Source organism: Physeter macrocephalus, chromosome 4, assembly GCF_002837175.3.
Source record: "Physeter macrocephalus isolate SW-GA chromosome 4, ASM283717v5, whole genome shotgun sequence".
Classification (NCBI taxonomy): domain Eukaryota; kingdom Metazoa; phylum Chordata; class Mammalia; order Artiodactyla; family Physeteridae; genus Physeter; species Physeter macrocephalus.
The window spans coordinates 55,571,879-55,592,976 of NC_041217.1; the positions used below are offsets into that span (position 1 = coordinate 55,571,879).

General features: G+C 34.8%; 1 protein-coding gene across 1 annotated transcript in view; it reads right to left on the reverse strand.

Annotated features, from left to right (window-relative positions):
• The window catches only part of SDCCAG8 (SHH signaling and ciliogenesis regulator SDCCAG8), a 268,791-nt gene that overhangs the window by 217,738 nt on the left and 29,955 nt on the right, over positions 1-21,098 (reverse strand). The window contains 4 exon segments of the mRNA XM_007106891.4: positions 2,800-2,988; positions 5,702-5,766; positions 14,053-14,193; positions 19,141-19,266. Of these exon segments, the coding sequence (XP_007106953.3) occupies positions 2,800-2,988; positions 5,702-5,766; positions 14,053-14,193; positions 19,141-19,266 (521 nt within the window).

A 21,098-nucleotide genomic window follows, 5' to 3' on the forward strand; every position in this document is an offset into this window, starting at 1 on the left:
GTTGTTGGAAATGTAAATTAGTAAGCCATTAGGTAAAACAGTATGGAAGTTCCTCAAAAAATTAAAAGTAGAACTACCATAGGATCCAGCAATTTCACTTCTGGGTATTTTTCAGAGGAAAGCAAAAACAGAAATTCAAAAGGATGTATGCACCCCTATGTTCATTGCAGCCTTATTTCCAATAGCCATGATATAGAAGCAACCTACATGTCCATCAACAGATGAATGGATTAAAGAGTATGTGATGTATGTGTGTATATACACATACATAAACAATGAAATACTACTCAGCCATACAAAGGAATAAAATCTTGCCATCTGCAACAATATGGATGGACTTAGAGGGTATTATGCTAACTAAAATAAGTCACACAGAGAAAGACAAATACCATATGATTTCACTTATGTGTGGAACCTGAAAAATAAAACAAAACAAAACAAAACAAATGAACAAACATAACAGAATAGAAACAGACTCATAGATACAGAGAACAAACAGGTGGTTGCCAGAGAGGAGGGGTTTGGAAGGATGAGTAAAACAGGTGAGATTAAGCACTACAAACTTCTAGTCACAAAATAAATAAGTCAAAAGGATGAAATGTACAGCATGGGGAATATAGTTAATAATATTGTAATAATTTTGCATAGTGACAGATATTACTAGACTTATTGTGGTGATCATTTTGCAAATGCATAGAATTATCAAATCACTATGTTGTACACCTGGAACTAACATAGTATTGTGGGTCAATTACACTTCAATTAAAAAAAAAAGAATGAATACTTCCTCGTGTATTGTCTTCCTCTTTTATTGCTTACCAGTTCCTAATCTATATACACTTTGCAGCTGGGCAGTTTTTCTTTTCTGTTTCTTTCAAAGGAAATTATTTATACATTGTACCAAAATTTTTGTTATATAAAATGTAAATATTTTCCCATCTTTTTAGTTTGTAATATTGTATCATAAGGATGTTTTGTTTTAATGGAGTCAAGTTTACCTTTTTTTTTTCCTTATGACTCTCACTTTCCTCGTCATGCTCAGAACTTTAATTAGCCCAAGGACATAAAGAATATTTTTCTATATTTTCTTCTAATACTTTTGTAGTCTAGAATCATATCTAGGTCTTTAAACCATCTTGAATTTACTTTTGTGAAGTGTGATTCCATTCTTTTTTTCAAATATAAACAAGCAAATTTTTAACTTCTCTGAGCCTCAGTTTCCTTAGTTGTAAAATGAGGGTTAAAAGAGATTATGTTTTTAAATTTCCTGGCACAGTCCTTGGCATATAAGAAATGTTTACTACACGTTACTTGTATCTGAAAATATATTTAACATACTTAATAAATTGTCATTATGTTAAATATATATGAGTAAGTTAATAATATATTTAAGAATTAATATAATATTTAACAAAAAGCAGGACTACCACTGTACATCATGAAAACTACCACTGGAGAAATTCAGTTTTTATACAACAGACAATAGGTTAGTCATATGTAGAAACCATGGCTACCAGACATTTTGACTGCTTCTAAAGTATGTGAGGTACAGAAGGGTTTTAATATTTATAGAGCATTTACAATATGGCAGGAACTGTTTTAAGCACAATATAGGTATTCTTTCAATGTCCCCTCAAAAATAACACTATTAGGTACTTTTATCTCCATTTTCAAATGGGGGAATTGAGGCATGAGAAACTAAGTAATTTTTGTGAGGTTACATAGTAAGTTATCAGTAGAACCAAAGTATGGACCCAGGCAGATTGACTCAAAAGCTAGTGCTCTAGTCACAAGGCTAAGCTGCATCTATAATATCGCAAGAGGTAGGTATTATTCCCCCAAACAAAAGAAGACTCCAAACTCAGGGAAGTAAAGACATTTGTCCAAAGGTCAAAACCAACTTTACTGACCAAGTCTTTCGACTCCCGACACCAGTTCCAATTAGACGATCTCTGATGTTAAGCAATAAAGGCCAAAATGCCTGTAGGCCAGGTACTCTGCTAGAAGCCAGGGATACAGAAATGCACAAAACACAGTTGCTGTCTGCAAGTATACACAATATATTATAAAGACAGAGAGAGGTGACCTTGAGCATAGAGAAAAGTAGAAGGCATGTGAGAGACAACACCCTCTATAAATCATCATTGGATGGTATATTAAATAATTCTCAACTTCTACAGAATATAATTTTCATAGGAAAGGGCTTCCTCTGGAATAGTGAAAACAAAACAAAAAAGATGTACACAGAAAACTGTAGTATTTCAGCCTAGATGAAAACTTTGACTCCATAAAAGCTCATTTGTAATTTGTCCTTAGTCGATCCTCAAATATTAATAATGGGATATAGTGGGCCCTTCTTCCAGTGTACTCATAATATTCTTCATAACAGTCGCATGATAAAAACTTGATAAAAACTCACTTTACCTATACTACAGCAGGGATATCCAATATTGAAAGAATTCCTCTCAAACTCAGTTTTGTTATGAATAGTGCTGGATTTGCAATTATAGAGTTATAGAAATGAACAGAATTATAAAGGTTATCTACTTCAATTCTCTCATTTCAGATGAGACTGAAAACAAGAAAGATAAAATTATTTGTTCAAAATGTCACAGCTATACACAGTTGGAAGAACACACATATTCTGTCTTTAAGAAAACTACAATGAAGGCACCTTTTAAAATCCATTTTATTTGACGCCTAACATGCGATTTAGCATGGGGATAAAAAACTACTGTGCCCATTTAAAGACATGAGTTTCCATGTTGCCAAAGACTCCACATATAGAAGCATACTTACTTAGACAGTCTTTCAATGGTCTGCATGTGAACATTATTATGGGTTTGGGAAAGAACAGCTTCATGCTGAGCACATTTCAAACAAAGACCACCAACACGGTTAGAAATATTAGCAGCAAGAAGAGACTCTTTATGCTTTAGTCGCTCTTTAAGATCTTCACAATTTTTCTGATATTCAACTAGGTCTTTCCTAAAAAGAAGGGAAAAAAGTTCCAGCAAATGGCCAGGTAAAAGTATGCTACTTTAAATGTATCATCATAGTGATAACTACTATCATTTACTGGTGCTTACCTTATTAGGTGCTTTACATACAGTACCTTATTAGTTCTTACCACAACTCTAAAATGTAGGTGTGATTATCCTAATTGACACTTTGAATAAAATGAGCCTTGAAAATATTAAATTTCAAGTTGTTTTAAGATTTTAACAGATTAGTCTGCCCCTGATACTGGCTTTCTTTTCACAGGATCTTATCTCCACACACAAAAAATAAAACTCCAAACACAAATCCTAGTTTCTCTTAATAAAGGGGTGGAGCAACATAACACAATATCCTTGAATTGAGGGAAATACCCTATTTCAAATGTTAACCCCTTAAAATTTGTAAAGACAACCTTAAAAGATCACATAAAGAAAATGGATTTTATGCAAAAAAAAAAAAAAGAAAATTATCCATAGAGACACAGATGTAGAGAACAAACGTATGGACACCAAGGGGGGAAAGCAGTGTGTGGGGGAGCAGTGGTGGTGGTGGGATGAATTGGGAGATTGGGATTGACATATATACACTAATAGGTATAAAATAGATAACTAATAAGAACCTGCTGTATAAAAAAAATAAATTCAAAAAAAATTATCTAATCTACAAAGAACTGCTTCAAAAGAGAGTGGGCTACAGAAAGAAGTTAGACAGAACTTGCCAGACATAAGAATTCATAAGTAGCAGCTATTAGCTGGAAATATGCAACTTGGTAAAGAAAGGGCTGAGGAAGTGTGTGCGTGTGTTCTTTGTTTGTTTGTTTGTTTTAATGGGATAGCTCTTGGATGAGGTTTTCCTCCAAGTTGACTTGTCAAGGATTAAAAGACCAGTATATGGGTTGTATTTTCCTCCCCCTCCCCCAAAAAGCTTTGGTAAAGTCAACTTGGGTAACTGAGCTTCCTTGCATACACATCCCTTTCATGTTGTATTTTTTAAAAACTTCCTAACTTAAAAAGGAAAAAGTTGTTCTTAAATTCTTAGACTGCTGAAGGCAGGCACTTTATCTCTGGCTCAGACTACTCTCTGCTGTTTCTATTAAATTCAGAAATTTATAGCCATCCTAATTTGTTCACTGTCACAAAGGAGAAGCCAATAATCAAGACACCTGGCTGTCACATACTACCTCGACTCTTGGGATTTAGGGGGCTTTGAGACAGCCTGGGAGAGGTGGAAAAGATCTACAGGAAATCTAAGGGTTAAAAAAAGCTAATCTAATGACACTCTGAAGCAGAAAAAAAGGAGCTGTTTATGTCCTATACCCAAGATGATATCTACAACATAATAAGTTTTCTTTCTACGTATCATGTAGAAAAAGTCTGACTTTCAAAGGCTTAAAAAGAACTTTAGAAGTACATTCCAAAGTCAAAGAGTCTCCATTACTATTTCTGTCAGGTTCAAATTCAAAACACTCAAGTAGATTCAGTTACATGAAATGGCAAAAAGAAAATTAAAAACAAATAGGTAACATAAAACCAGAGTTTATAAGAGTAGTGATTTTATTTCTTTCTTTAAGAAAATGCTTCTTTAAATAATCTTAAATTATACTAAAAGAAAATGAAGAAACAGAAGGATGCAAGAAACAAAGTCTGGTCCATTGCAAAGTGATGTTTTAATGCAATTAAAGATTGCATAGTTGAATTGTGAATGAAACAAAATAAGTCACATTCCCATAAATATAATGACCTAGAAATATATCACTTTAAAAACTGAAGAACCAAAACACAATAGAAATCAACATATAGCAAATCAAGAAACCAAAAATTAGACCACCTTTTAAAAGTTTAGGTTTCTTCATGAAAGCTCTAGTAAAGATCTCTAGAGAAATCCTCAACCTTATGAGGCATGAAAAGCATAAGAGTATATTAAAATAAATGAATAATAACATTTGCAACAAAAGCCATGAGTTCTGGCTCTTAGTATTACTCTAGTTATATCTCTAGACAATGTACAGCCTAGAAGATGTTAAATTTTATTTCAAATTGGACTTATTAAAATAAAATTATAAAAATATTTTAAAGGTTATTTCATTTGAAAATATTTCATTACCACCATTTCAATTAACCTTTAATTTAAAAAAATTAATTCCTGTACCTTTTCCTACTCATAATATATAACAAAGCACTAATGGTTAATCTATAATATATAGGTTTTATTGGGATTTTTGAAAACATATCAAAAAGTACATGAAAATTCATATATACTCAAATTCACCATGTATACAAATATTCAAACTATTATATTATTGTTGCAATTTAAAAATTAGATGAAGACTACCTACAGAGGAAAAAAATACTTGCTTGTAATTTGAAAATTAAAGTGCGTTATTTACACTATTTTATTTTAAAAACAATTTCTATAAGAGCAGCTTCTGATTCTTTTTTCTATGGGAAAACACAAATATTTTACAACTGATGAAGAGATAAAATTTATAATTTAGCTCACAGTTCTTTGAAATGGGATTTGAAAAAGGACTTCACAAATCCCCTTATCCTTTACCATTCTTAGCAAATTTCATATATTGCATAGAAAATATCATCAAGTAATTCCTATATTGACTAAAACTGGCATTTCAGCAAGCATTCAAACATATTTTTAAGATCATTATGGTTTTGCCAATAACTTTAAATGGATGATAATACTTTACCTCAAAAACATCAATTGAGATTCCAGGATTTCACTCTTTTCCTCATAAGTAAGTTTTAGTCTCTCCTTTAGAAAAGAAAAAGAAAATGTATATTTCTCCATGTCCTGTGTTGTATAAGCAAATTTTAATTATTAATATTAAATTCATTTTTTCTTTTTACCCAAGAGGAAAATCATTGTGTCCCCTGTGGAATCACTTTCCCTAGTCCACCTCAAATACTCTATTTTTATTGAGCGGAAGCCTGCAAAGAACTACTGAGTCATAAAATGGTGATTACTAACAACAATTTTTTTCAAAATTGCATACATCAGTTCTTATTTTTAAAAAAGTGTGACTAGGCAAAACCAATTATAACCTGTAAGGTCCATGAGGACAAGGATCAAATCTTCCTGGAATCTCCTATTGTGACTGCTGCATAGCTGACATACCAAAAAATATGTGCTGGATGAATGATAAAAAGGATGCTATAAATCACAGGATGACAGACCAAAGTGATATACAATCTACAAGCCTCTGCTAATATCCAGTGCTTCTTTAATTCAACGTATATTTATTGGGTTTCTAAGACGAAGACACCACTAACCTCCAGGAGCTTTAAGAAGGAACACAAAGACAGATGAACAATTACAACTATTTATAATTTACTCTAATGAAAATACAGAAGATAAAATGAAATCAGAAAGGCAGGAACTTGTAATTCAGCTGAAGAGAAGTACAGAAGCCTTCATTGGAGGAGATGCAAAGACTTGAAGGATGATTTCCAATAGAGCAAAAGGCACAGAAGCTGGAGAAGGCATGCTATATATTTGGCCAATCAGTATCACTAGAATGTAGAATGCTAGGTGGAAGAGTGGATAGAGATGGGCTGATTAGGTAAGGTGGTCAGTGAGAAGAATAAAAATATGAAGACTTTTATTTAATCTATATAACTAAATAAAAGTCTCTATGTAGTTGATGTATTAGATGGGCATTAAAATCTTTTTATCAGTATTGAATCTTAAATTACTATGAAGGGTGGAAAAAGGGGATCATCCAAATGAAGACATTGCAAATAAACATCAATAGGTGAGAGATAAGTGCATGAACAAGAGAAATCAAGCAACAAAGATAGAAAAGCTTTAGTACAAAGCAGTATGAAAGTAAAATTGACAGAATTTTTTTCTCTTAATTTACTGTTAAATTTTATTTATTTATTTTTCTATAAATTTACTTATTTTATTTATTTATTTTTGGCTGCATTTGGTCTTTGTTGCTGTGCGCGGGCTTTCTCTAGTTGTGGTGAGCGGGGGCTACTCTTCATTGAGGTGCACAGGCTTCTCACTGCAGTGGCTTCTCTTGTTGCGGAGCATGGGCTCTAGGCACGCGGGCTCAGTAGTTATGGCTCACAGGCTCTAGAGCACAGGTTCAGTAATTGTGGTGCATGGGCTTAGTTGCTCCGTGGCATATGGGATCTTCCCCAAACAGGGCTCGAACCCATGTCCCGTGCATCGGCAGGCAGATTCTTAACAATTGCGCCACCAGGGAAGTCCTAGTGTTAAATTTTATTTTGTTTTATTTATTTTTTTATTAAAGTATAGTTGATTTACAATGTTGTATATGTTTCAGGTCCACAGCCAAGTGATTTAATTATATACATTTTTTCAGATTACATTCCATTATAGGTTATTATGAGATATTGAATATAATTCCCTGTGCTATACAGTAAATCATTCTTGCCTATTTATTTTATGCATAGGAGTTTGCATCTGTTAATCCCATACTCCTAATTTGTCTCTCCTTCCCTCCCTCAGTAACCATAAGTTTGTTTTCTATGTCTGTGAGTCTATTTCTGTTTTGTATATAGATTCATTTGTATTATTTTTTAGATCTCACATATAAGTGATACCATATAGTGTTTGTATTTGTCTGTCTGACTTACTTCACTAAGTATAATATTCTCTAGGCCCATCTATGTTGCTGCAAATGCAGTGTTTCATTCTTTTTATGGCAGAGTAATATTCCAGTTTATATATGTATATATGTGTGTGTATATATATATATATATATATATATAAAAACATATCTTCTTAAGCCAATTGTCTGTTGATGGGCACTTGAGTTGTTTCTATGTCTTGGCTATTGTAAATAGTGCTGCTATGAACATTGGGGTGCATGTGTCTTCTCAAATATGAGGCTTCATTTTTTTCAGATAAATACCCAGGAGTGGGATTGCTGGATCATATGGTAGCTCTATTTTGAGTTTTTTAAGGAACCTCCATCCTGTTTCCCATAGTGGCTGCACCAGTTTACATTCCCTCCAACAGTGTATGAGTGTTCCCTTCTCTCCATACCCTCTCCAGCATTTATTCTTTGTAGACTTTTTGATGATGGCTATTCTGACCAGTGTGAGGTGATAACTCATGGTGGTTTTGATTTGTATTCTCTAACAATCTCTTTGCATGTGCCTGTTGGTTATCTGTATGTCTTTTTTGGAAAAATGTCTATTTAGGTCTTCTGCCCATTTTTTTTATTGGGTTGTTTGTTTTTCTGATATTGAGATATATGAGCTGTTTGTATTTTTGGATATTAACCCTTTGTTGGTCACATCATTTGTAGATATTTTCTCCTTTTCCATAGGTTTTGTTGTTGGTTTCCTTTGCTGTGCAAAAGCTTTTAGGTCCCACTTGTTTATTTTTGCTTTTATTTCTTTTGCCTTGGGAGACTGATCTAAGAAAATATTGCTACGATTTACGTCAGAGAATGATTTTCCTATGTTCCCTTCTAGGATTTCTATCATGTCATGTAAAGTTGACAGAATTTTATGATTAAATAGATGTGGGGGAGAAAAGGACATTAAAAATAACCCTGGGGCTTCCCTGGTGGCGCAGTGGTTGCGCGTCCGCCTGCCGATGCAGGGGAACTGGGTTCGCGCCCCGGTCTGGGAGGATCCCACATGCCGCAGAGCGGCTGGGCCCCCCTGGGTTGCTGAATTGAGCAACCAGGTGAAAGCTGATGCTAAAGATTTTTCCAGACTGAGAAAAGGCAGTAAATGGAACCATTAAAATGTTCAACTAATTCAAAAAAAGGCAGAAAAAAAAAGAAAAGGTGAAGAAATAGTAGATGGGAAAAAAAAGACATAGCGAGATAGTGGATTTAAACCCAAGTATATAAATAATCACATTTAAAGGACAGATATTGTCAGATTGGATAAAAAAAGCAAAACTCAACTATATGCTGTCCACAAGAAAGTGATATTAAATATGAAAATACAACTACGTTAAAAGTAAAAGGATAGGGAAAAAATACCCTGCTAACACTACTTTCAAAAGAAAGTAGGAATCAGTCAAAATACAAAAAACCATGTGCTTTTCTCTATACCAGCATTGAGGAGTTAGAAAATGAAAAATTTTAAATATGTATATTGTTTATGATAATATCATAACTAGTCTAGAAATTAATTCTAAAGAAAGATGTGTAAGACCTTTACTCAGAAATGTTAAAAGATTATTGACAAAAATTAAAGATGACCTAAATAGAGTGATACGTGATTTTAATATTTCACAATATATTACTGTAAAGATATCAATTCCTCCCCCCAACAAATGACTTATACCTTAAATGTAATCTCAATCAAAACCACTTAATGGCTTTTTGAAACTTGACAAATTAATTCTAAAATGTACTTGGAAATGCAAAAGGCAAGAAACAGGCAGGACATTCTTCAGGTCAAAGAACAATGTTGGAAGACTTGGTCTACCAGATGCAGGGTTATAAGAATCAAGACAGGATAGTAGTAGCACAAAGAAGTAGCACAGACACCAAGTAGAAGCACAGACACCAAGGAAATAAAACACAAAGCCCAGAAACAGACTCACACATATACACACACCTGATTTATAACAGATGTGGCAGGCGAATGATTGTCTTTTCAACAGTGGTGCTGTGATATATAAATAACCCTATGGAAGAAGTAACCCCCTACACTTCACATCAGATACAAAAATAAATTCCACGTACACTGTAGTTCTAAATGTAAAAAGCAAGATTATAAAGTTTCTGAAAGATAATATAGGAGAATATCTTCATGACCTTGGGAGTAGGGAAACACTTTTTATATAGGACACAAAAGGCACTAAAAATATAAAGGGAAAACACTGATAAATTGGACCACATTAAAATTAAGAAATTCTAATCAAGAAAGAGAAAACAAAAACTCTCAAGAGAGTTCCAAGGCAAGTCATAAGAGTAGGAAAATATGTTTTAACAGATATAACCAACAAAGGGCTTGTATCCATAATATATTAAGAACTTCAAAAAAACATTGTCAGATAATTCAAAACAATAAGTAGGATACTAGAACAGGCATCTCACAAAAGAGCACATCAAATGGCCAATAAATATATGAGAAGATATTCAATCACATGAGTAATCAGAGAAATGAAAATGAAAATCACAGTGAGATAGCACTACAAGCCCATCAGAAAAACAGAATATCAAGTGTTGGCAAGGATACAGAGCAATGGTATCACTCATATGCTGCTGACAGAAGTGTAAACTGGTAAAAACCACCTTGGAAAAGTTTGCCCTTACCTCTCAAATCGAACATATATATACACTATGACCAACAGTACCACACCAAGGTACATACACAACGTAAATGTGTACAATGCACACCAACAGACATATAAAAGAATGTTCATAGCAGCAATATTCACAATAGCCCCAAACTGAAAAAATACAAATGTCTTTCAACAATAGAATGGATACATAGATTGTGTTATAGTCATTAAGTAGACCCATCAATGAAAATAAACAAACTTCTAACACATGCAATCAAATATAATGTTGAACAAAAAAGGCTAGATAAAAAAGAATATGTACTACATATGTGATTCAATTTATGTAATGTTTTAAAAACCAGGCAGAAATCAATTCAAGTGTTTGGGGATCATGCTTAGAGCTCAATTTTCATAAAAGTCAAGATAGTGATTAGCTTTAAGAGAATGAAGGGGCAGTGACTGGGAGTGGGCATGAACAGAGCTTCTGGGACATGGTAATGTTAGACATCTTACAGGTGACAATTATATGCTTGTTCATTTGGAGATATATCATTAAGCTGTACATTTTTGTTTTGCATACTTTTCTGAATTTATGTTAAATTGTTTCATTAGAAAAATCAAAGGATGGTATGATCAACTAATGTACATATTACAGAATGCTGCTCCAAGGTTCAGGAAGATGAGGACTGATATGTGGAGGTTATTAATGACCTTGAAAGGAAAGAGTTTAGGGGAATATAGGTGGGGGGAAGCTCAAATAAAGTATGTTGAAGAGAGAATGGGAGGTGAAGAACAGAGGCATGAGTACAGACAACTGTTTGGAAAGACTTTGGTATGAAGGGGAGCAACTGGGTGACAGTTCAAAGGAAATGTAAGATGAAGAGGATATATTTTGTGTTTGTTTGCTTTAAGATGGGAGCTAGTAAAGCACATATTTGGCTGAAAATAACCCAGTCAAGAGGGATAAAAGAACAAGAGGAGGTAAGTGTAAGAGTGAAATCCTTGAAAAAAGTGAGAAAGATTTGGAACATAAAGCACACAAATGCACACAGATGTGACCTTTGACACATACAGGATAAAAAAAATGAACCTGTAATAGTTATAAATAGAACACTAAGAGAAGACATAAGAGGGAAAATAATTCTAATGTGGGAAAAGGAGGAATGGAAGCATGTAATCAGGGAAGATAGAATGGGAGGGGACATTTGAACTAAGTTTGGCAGGCTGGAAACATTTCAATATGTAGAGGATAAGAAGGAAACATTTTAGGTAGGGATGATTGCATAAACCAAAGTCAATTCTTCAAAGAGAAATGGAATTGGGAAATAAGTTTATGAAGTAGCAAGTAGTGAGTGGTCTGCATGCTTATAGCCAATACTTGTGAGTGTGAAAGAAGAGTGAGAAGTGAGTCTGGAAATGTAGTTTGAAGCAAATTGAGGATGGCTTGGGAGATTGGTCTTAATCCTATGGGTATTAAGTAGATATTATAGTTTATTCAGCTGGAAAATAACATATAATTTAGTCTTTCAGATTTTTTTTTAAAGAAAGGAACTCTTTCCTAAATAGTAGAATAAAGCTTGGATTAGGGAATGAGAAAGAGCAGGGAGATTTGGTCCAGAAAGAGCCTTTAGAAAACTATAACAACAACACCTGTAGATGATAATGACAGCACAACTGTGATTCCTTCTATATTCCCTAGAACATTCCATTTTTGGTGTTGTTTTTACCCAGATCAGAGGATTTAAAAGTATCATTTGGGGCTTCCCTGGTGGCGCAGTGGTTGCGCGTCCGCCTGCCGATGCAGGGGAACCGGGTTCGCGCCCCGGTCTGGGAGGATCCCACATGCCGCGGAGCGGCTGGGCCCGTGAGCCATGGCCGCTGAGCCTGCACGTCCGGAGCCTGTGTTCCACAACGGGAGAGGCCGCAACAGAGGGAGGCCCGCATACCACAAAAAATAAATAAATAAATAAATAAAAAATAAAAAAAAATAAAAGTATCATTTGATCTTAAAATAGAATTATTTTAGACTCTTTGGGAAATTAGGACATTCAAAAGCATCTGTGTATAGGGGGAGTTTAGAAAGCCACAAACATGCCCAGGGAAAATGCATGCTCAGAAAAGTCCTAAGAAGACCTGAAGCTTTCACTCAGGCTGATCTCTAGGCTCAGAGCAAGCCTAGCTGAATGGTGAAGACCAGCACAGCCAAACTGCAAAGACTTGGAGAGTTGGTTGTTCTATTTTGGGGGAGGGGCTTTTTGGTGTTTTACTTGTTGTTGTTTGTTTCAGCTCCTGGCAAAGAAATCTGTCAAACATCAGCTGACCATGAGCTAATGAAACAGAGACCTCAATGATCACACATGACAAGGAATAGTTTCTACAGCAATAGTTTGGAAAACTCTTAAAACAAAAGGACTACTACAGCCTTCAACAATAAAAAAGACAGCAAACCTTAAAAAAATGGGGTATCTGATTTCCAAAGTTACCACAGTATAACACTTCAATGCTCAATTTTCAACAACAAAAAAAATCACCAGGCATACAAAGAAAGAGGAAAACATGGCTCACTCAATGAAATAGAATAAATTTACAGGAACCATGCTTATGAAACTATAGACATCAGACTTACTAGACCAAAACTTTAAAACAACTATCTTAAATATGCTCAAAATGCTAAGAGAAAACATGGACAAAGAACTAAAGGAAGTCAGGAAAACAAATTGTAAAAGGGAACCAAACTAATTCTGGAGATGAAAACAACTAAAACTGAAATGAAAAATTCACTAAAGAGATTTTAGAGAAGATACGGGCAGCAGAACAAAGAATCAGCAAATTTGAAGATAGGAAAATTGAAATTATTGAGTCTGAGAAGCAGAAAGAAAAAAGAATGAAGAATTACCAAATGATCCAACAATTCCATTTCTGAGTATATACACAAATGCCTTGAAAGTAGGGCCTCAAACAGATACTTGTGCATCAGTGTTCATAGCAGCCTTATTCACAATAGCCAATAGGTTGAAACCCCCCCAAATCCATTAACAAATGAATGGATAAACAAAGTGTGGTATATATGTACAATGGAATATTATTCACCCTTAAAAAGAAATGAGGGGGCCTCCCTGGTAGCGCACTGGTTGAAAATCTGCCAGCCAATGCAGGGGAAATGGGTTCGGGCCCTGGTCTGGGAAGATCCCACATGCCACGGAGTGACTGGGTCCGTGAGCCACAACTACTGAGCCTGTGCGTCTGGAGCTTGTGCTCCTCAACAAGAGAGGCCGCGACAGTGAGAGGCCCGCACACCATGATGAAGAGTGGCCCCCGCTCGCCCCAACTAGAGAAAGCCCTCGTGCAGAAACGAAGACTCAACACATCCAAAAATAAATAAATAAATAAATAAAATTTTAAAAAAAAGAAATGAAATTATGATACATGTTACAACATGGATGAAACTTGTAAACTCTATGCTAAATTAGACAAGCCAGATGAAAGGAGAAATATTATTTGATTCCACTTACGTGAAGTACCTAGAATAGGCAAACTCAAAGAAAGAAAGTAGAAGAGGTTACCAAGGGTTGCAGGAAGAAGTGAATGGGAGTTATTGTTTAATGGGTAGAGTTTTTGTTTGGGATGATGAAAAAGTTCTGGAAATGAATAGTGTTGATGTTGCACAACACTGTAAATGTACTTAGTGTAAATAAATTATACACTTAAATTTTTAAATGGTTAAAATAGCAAATTTTGTGTTATATATATTTACCACTATAAAAAAGTACCAAAAAAAGTAGATGCCTAAGAGAAAAGTATCCCAATACTCACCAGTTCTAGTTTCCATTTTTCAGCCTCACTAGCAGATGCAGCTTTGATAATATATGCATTGCCATGGGAAAATGATCTCTTGGCAGCTTCATCCACCCTAGAATCTTCACCTGTTGTAATCCAAGAATTCTGTATGTTTCCCTAAAATAAAATGTGAAAGTACTTGCATTCAACCTTTAACTTTAAATCAATATACATACTTTACAAATGGAATACTGATTATTATCTGTGATGAAAGGAATAAGAAAAAGAGCAGATGCTTCTAAATACAAATCAAGAATTATTTTACATCTTCAAGCTATTAGGGTCATATTCCAAACAAGTGTTACAAAGTCACATTCCTACAGGTACAGGCAATAACGTAAATGAGCAAAGAGGGCTGGATATAAGTATATTGAACAAATGAACCTATCTCTTACTTTGAAGACATATACTCTTGAAACACATAAACCTCTCTTGGTTTGTTTTTCATTTTCCACATTTCATAAAGGCATGACTAATAATAATAATAATACATATGATGTTTATGTTTACTATGTGCTAGAGACTGTTTTATGTCTTCCACATATATTAACACATTTAATCATTACAACAATCCTATGAGATAAGTTTCACTGTTATCTCCATTTTATAGATGGGGAAACTGAGTCACACAGAGTAACTGCTAAAAGTCACAGAGGTAGAAAGCAGCTAATAGGTGGCAGAGCTAGGATCTGAATCCTGGCATTCTAGCTCCAGAGTCCCAAACCACTATGCTCTTCTGCCTTTTCAGAAAATGATTTCTCTTCGATAAGAAAAACAGTGCATGGTGATAAACAGAACTCACATGCAGCCTGCACGTCAAGGATTCAGAAAGTAATGGTAGGGACCATGGCAGAGCAACCAAAGGAAGTAGTCACTACTCAGTTTCAGTCAATTGCTGCCATGTGTGAATACCAACTCACATTACCAAAAAATCTTTTGATTTTTAAAAAGATGAGGCAGATATCTGGCTCTTCAACTGAAACAATGTTAAATATTGAGTCAGTTTTTCAAACAAACAAAACATGTCTACAGACTGAATTTGGTGAACCTACTGTCAGCTTGCGAACTTTGGCATTCTTTCAACATTCAATGAAATAAGCAGCCCAAATAACTGGGTGATTTATGTGTGAATCAAGAACTAAAATACTTATATTAATTTATTCAACAAGTAATTATTGAACTCCTGCTAAGGGCCAAGGGACACAGTAGTATTAATAAGAGAGGACACGTCCCCAAACACAGAACTATACTGCAGTGTCATATGTTAGAATGTAGTAAACTGCATTCATCCAAAGTAGTATTCTGAGATTCTATTCCATATTCTTTGGGAAGTTCAGTTTAATGCAAACATTTGTGTAGTACCTACTATGTTCAGGCACTGTGCTAAAAGCTTGGGGAGGGGAGTAAAAATGAGCAAGACCAATATTATCCTCAAGGAGTTTACAGGCTAATGAAGAAGAGAAACACCTAAGCAGATAATTTCAATTTAACAAGGCAAGTGCTAGGCCAGAGGTGTGCATGGGGTACTATGCCAGAACAGAAGAGGGATACTAAGAGCAACTGGAGATTCAAGGAAAGTTTTCTGGAGAAGTTTTGATACTGGTATGATATCTGAAGGGTGAAAAAGAGTAAGCTAGATGGGAAGGGCTTGCCAAGAAGAGAGAACATCATGAGAAAACTCACAGAGGCATGAAACAGCATGGTGCCTGCCAGAGACCTTTAGGCAATTTAGCATTGCTAAAGGTTGAAGCACAAGGTAATTAATGTCAGAAGATGAAGCTATAACTGTTCACAACAGCCAAAATATGGAAACAACCTAAATGTCCATTGACAGATGAATGGATAAAGAAGATATCGTACATATATACAATGGAATACTACTCAGCCACAAAAAAGAATGAAATAATGCCATTTGCAGCAACATGGATGCAACTAGAGATTATCATACTAAGTAAAGTAAGTCAGAAAGAGAAAGACAAATACCATATGATATCACTTATATGTGGAATCTAAAATATGGCACAAGTGAACCTATCTACAAAACAGAAACAGATTCAGAGACATAGAGAACAGACTTGTGGTTACCAAGGGGGAGGAGGGAGGGAGAGGGATGGACTGGGACTCTGGGGTTGGTAGATGCAAACTATTACATTTAGAATAGATAAATAACAAGGTCCTAATGTATAGCACAGGGAACTATATTCAATATCCTGTGATAAACCATAATGAAAAAGAATATAAGAAAAGAATGTCCGTATGTGTATAACTGAGTCACTTTGTGTACAGCAGAGATTGGCACAGCATTGTAAATCAACTATACTTCAAAAAAATTTTTTTTAAAAAGGGAAAAAGCTAGAGAGTTAAATAAGGGTCTGAAAAGTAAAGCATGCAATGCTAATAAGCTTGAACTTATTCTGTAGGTAGGGGAAAAAATCACCCAAGATGTGATTGCATTCAAAATAGTCTTGCAGAGCAATGAAGGAGGGTGGTACTAATTTCCTATGGAGAAATTGGAGACAGTATGTAGACTATAGATCACTGACTTATGATATAAAATATTGTTATTCTTTGGAAAGAAGTGCTAATCTAAGTGACACTTTGTTCTTTCACAGATAGCTTTTAAAAAACTTGAATGATATTTGACCAAGATATCAAAAATCAAATTACATTTACATCCCTGAAGATCACTGAAAACCTTTGATTTCTTAACTGAGGGGAGGGGTTGGAATAGACGGGGATGAGAAGAGACATGGAAAGAAATGGTTCAGAAATTTTCTACTTTAAAAAATATCTCCTAGATCTTTGATTGACCACACATGCCAAAATTTCTAACAAAAAGCATATTTTAATATAATTTTTGAACTCTCAATTAAAGCCCCTTAAGAAGGAAAAATGATGAAAAATGAAGATGAAGTACTCTTTGAATGGTTTTAGTTTTTTAGAAATAATCTGCTTGCTTCTTCAACTGCTAGGTCATAAACTAGGCTAAAAGCTAAAAGTCATGTAGGCTGCCATCCAAGTCCCAGTCCCATGGCAAACGAAGATGATTTGGTTCAATATTGACAAGCTATTCCTAATCTAGGCAGAAAGGCAGTATAATTTGAGGCCAGGTAGATGGATTCGTGAAGTCAGATAGTCCTTTGTTTGAGTCCCAGCTTTGTGACATTAGACCAGTTACTTTGGTTACTTAACTGCTGTGTACCTTAATTTAATCACCTGAAAATAGACTTAACAACACCTGCCTTGTGTGGCTATCATAAAATTGAAATAATATAATGTAAAGAAAGTACTTGATACAGTACCTGGCATATCACAGCCATGTAGTCATCGATAAATACTAATTATTACTATCTAACTATTCCAATTGTTTTCCAAAGAAAGCATTAAGAAACTTTGAAAATATATATTCAAATCTGCCAACAGCTTTGGCAAGATTTACCATCAACATGGTAATAGGCTCATTAAAAAGAGTGCAGAAAAAAAAGAAGATAATATCTCTTGATCTGTCTATATTCAAGATATTCTAAATAGTTTCATTTACCTCAAAACTCTCAATACAACACCATGCATAGGTTGCTGAAATGCCTCAATTCACCTACACAAGTAAAAAGTGGGGGCAACAATTCTGTAACAACAAAATAACACAGAAGACTAACATTAAAATAGATATCAAGGTCACCTGACACATCTGCAACAACCGTTTCAATATTAGCATTATGTTTTAGCTCATGTGAATGTTTAAACAAAAACCTCTCTACAACTTTATCCTTTCTATAGTCTGTATATCTGTAGTTTTCTTTAGCAAGTTTCCTTTGTTCATATGGCAAAGCATGTGAGCGTTTACCATCATTTCCTTCCCCTTTTGCATTACTCACTTCTCTTGCCCTCTGATTCACTTGTCTGCCTAATTTCCTTTCTTATTTCACTTCCCCATCTTCCACTTCTTTCCATTGTATAAATATTGAAGACTATGAATAACTGAGTCACTGTTCACTGCATATTTGGAGGAAAAGCAAAAGAATATACTTATTTTTAAAAATGAACTTACTTCTAAGTACTTTCTATATGGCTATATCATTTTCATATTGACACCAAAATAATAAGAAACTAAGATGAAATTTTTAAGTACTAATATTAATAATATAATAATTTAAGCTGTGATTAACTACACCCGATAGCAAAAGAGTAAAAAACATTTTTAAGGCAAAAGTATCTCTGACAATTCATAAAGAGATATTAAGCTTAAACATTATTTAAATATCATCATAAAAATTTTATGTCACAGAATTATAGAGATCATCTAATTCTCTGTTCCTCAAAATGTGGTCCACTGATACTAGACTCACTTTGGCAACTTGCTAATAATTCATATTTTTAACTCAAAGACTTAGCCCAGACCAACTGAATCAGACTCTCAGGGAATGAAGCCCAGGATCTGCACTGTCAGCAAATATCCCAAGTGACTGTCATTCACATTAAAGATTAAGAACTGCTAATACTGGTGAATTTCTCAAATGCCAGTAAATAAACAGAGGACTCATGAGGTTTCATGCTTGAAAGTCCCATAAAATTACTTGTTCAACACCCAGCTTGTTAGGGACAATGGGAAGATTAACATTTGAATCTTGGACCCTCGGGTCACTGTTCTTCCTGCTACACCATGCTAACTAGACTTATTGGAACTCAAAGTTCAAAGAAAATTTAGAGAAATAAAACAGAAATCTAAGCTACAGTTCTGAACAGTTGCTGGATTTAACCAAGTCCTTCCTATATTACATACTTCCTGCTTTCAGACCTGCTCTTTCCATATGGAAAAAACATAAATGGTATGCTCGGAAAGGAAACCGGAGTGGATATTAGGCATCACTACATCATTTCATTTGAGGATTCATTCCACCAATCAATTAAAATAGTGAATTTTAATTTTTGAGGCCCCAAGTGAATACCAGCATAGCACTTCTGCCAAACTGCCAGAAAAAAAATCTAAGCAGTTAAGAAGGCAGGGGGAAAGGGTAGGAGGGAACATTCAAACTATGTATTTTAATCGCTTAAATAAATGCTCACAGATGCATCCAGAAGTGTTTGTTCCCTCATTGCTTCCTCTTGCCTTTGAGATTTCAGCTCTTGTTGGAGCCTTTCATTTTCAAGCACAATTACTTGTACCCTATTTTTCATTCCAGAGAGTTCCTCCTATAAAAAACAGAAACAAATACCAAATACATTAAGCATTTTTTCTTTTATTTTAAGAAACGCCACTTGTGGACTGCATACATTAAGCAATTTTAAGTAGTGCTTTTTTTGTTGATTACTAGATGATCCAATACGATATAAAGCATGGAAGACTGATGCTGTCTATCCATTTTCGGAAATATTATAATTACATCTAGACAAGGAAAGAAACTCAAGCATTAGCTAACAAAGAGAAGGCTGTGGGAAGATAGTAGAGGACCTGCTAATGGCCATATCACAGTACTGTGTGGTTTCTGACAATTTTTTGCAGGCTTACAGAAATGCTTTAATTAAAGGGTTTATCTAAAAGACTTTTAAGAATTAGGTAGACTGCTGAAAAATAAGGTAAGATATATTATTATTCTTGCTCAAACACCAATAACTTGTTGAAAATTGACAGAGGACTACATAGATAATAGAGGACACTGAGATAGAAAGGCAAGGGAAGTTACAATGAATATCTATGAACTGCTAGCCAGATGGAAGGAAATTATGAGTGAAATAGTTTGGTGGAGAGTTCTTAAAGAGTGTTTCCTTGGCCGTGCAGGGCATAATATAAAGAATTACCAGTATATAGCAATTAGAAAAGCTATCAAGTTGCATCTCACCCTGAAAAAACGTGAAAAATATCGATATATTGAGGGTACAATACTTAATCTTCATTACCAGTATAATTGTGCAATCGTTTTTTATTATACTGGTTGTGCAAAAAACGATTGCACAATATATGAAAATTCCATTCAATTATTTTATTCAGAAAAAAATCAAAGCTGTAATTGAAAACTGTAATTAAACAAACATTGCATACTTCCAGTTGTTGGTCTGACATATAAGCAGCTTGGAAGACATCACTCCCATCTACACAATAAGAAAAAAAGCTGAACAAACTGAAAAATCAACGACTCTTCTTAGATCCATCAGAGAATTAAGGTCACAGGGAAAACTATTATCCCTCAAAATGGAAAGACAGACAGGCACTCCTGAGAACCACAACGTACCAGAGCAGAAACTTCTGGGGGGACCAGTGCCAGGGTAGAAAAATATATCAATAAAGTAATTGATGAAATGCTGGAAGCTTAGTGTAGACCAGTTTGAGTTAAAAACTCCAGAAGGACCCAGTCTCTGTGGGGAAGGTGTCTCCTACACTTTTATATGACACTACCAGGTTCTTACAGCAAAGACTAGAGAAAACCCCCCTCCTGCTTCCTCCAGTAGGAGAAGAAAAGTAACCAAAAAGCATTCTGTTCTTTTTAACCAGGCTGCCTCAAGAGAAACTATCTTACCAGAGCCTAAAAAACATTTTTTTTTTTCAGAACCTAAGTGACCTGGGGGAAGGGAAGAAAAACAACTCCAGCTTCCTAGCCTTGCCATCTCACTTAAGGGGAGGGGGATGCTGAGAAACACTTGTGAAGGACATAGCCAAGGGGCACAGGGTCACTAAAAGACTGAGACCTAACCATAGGACTACAAAATGCTCCCATACTCCCATACCCTACCACCACATCAAAAGGGCTCTTATATCATAACAAGGGAATACACTAAAATAACTGCACATCTCAGAATGTATTTAAGAAGAATTCTTGAGGGAAGCCCAAAGACAACAGTGGAGACAAAAACCAGGACAATAGAGGAAATTTTAGCCTCTGACACCTATACTAACAGCAAACAGTAAACACAGTCTAAGTCCTACAACAAACAAAAAAACTCACACTAAATGCATATTTCCCTCAGTTCCTTTTACTCAGTACATCATGTCCAGCATTCAACAAAAAATTAGAAGGCATACTAAAAAA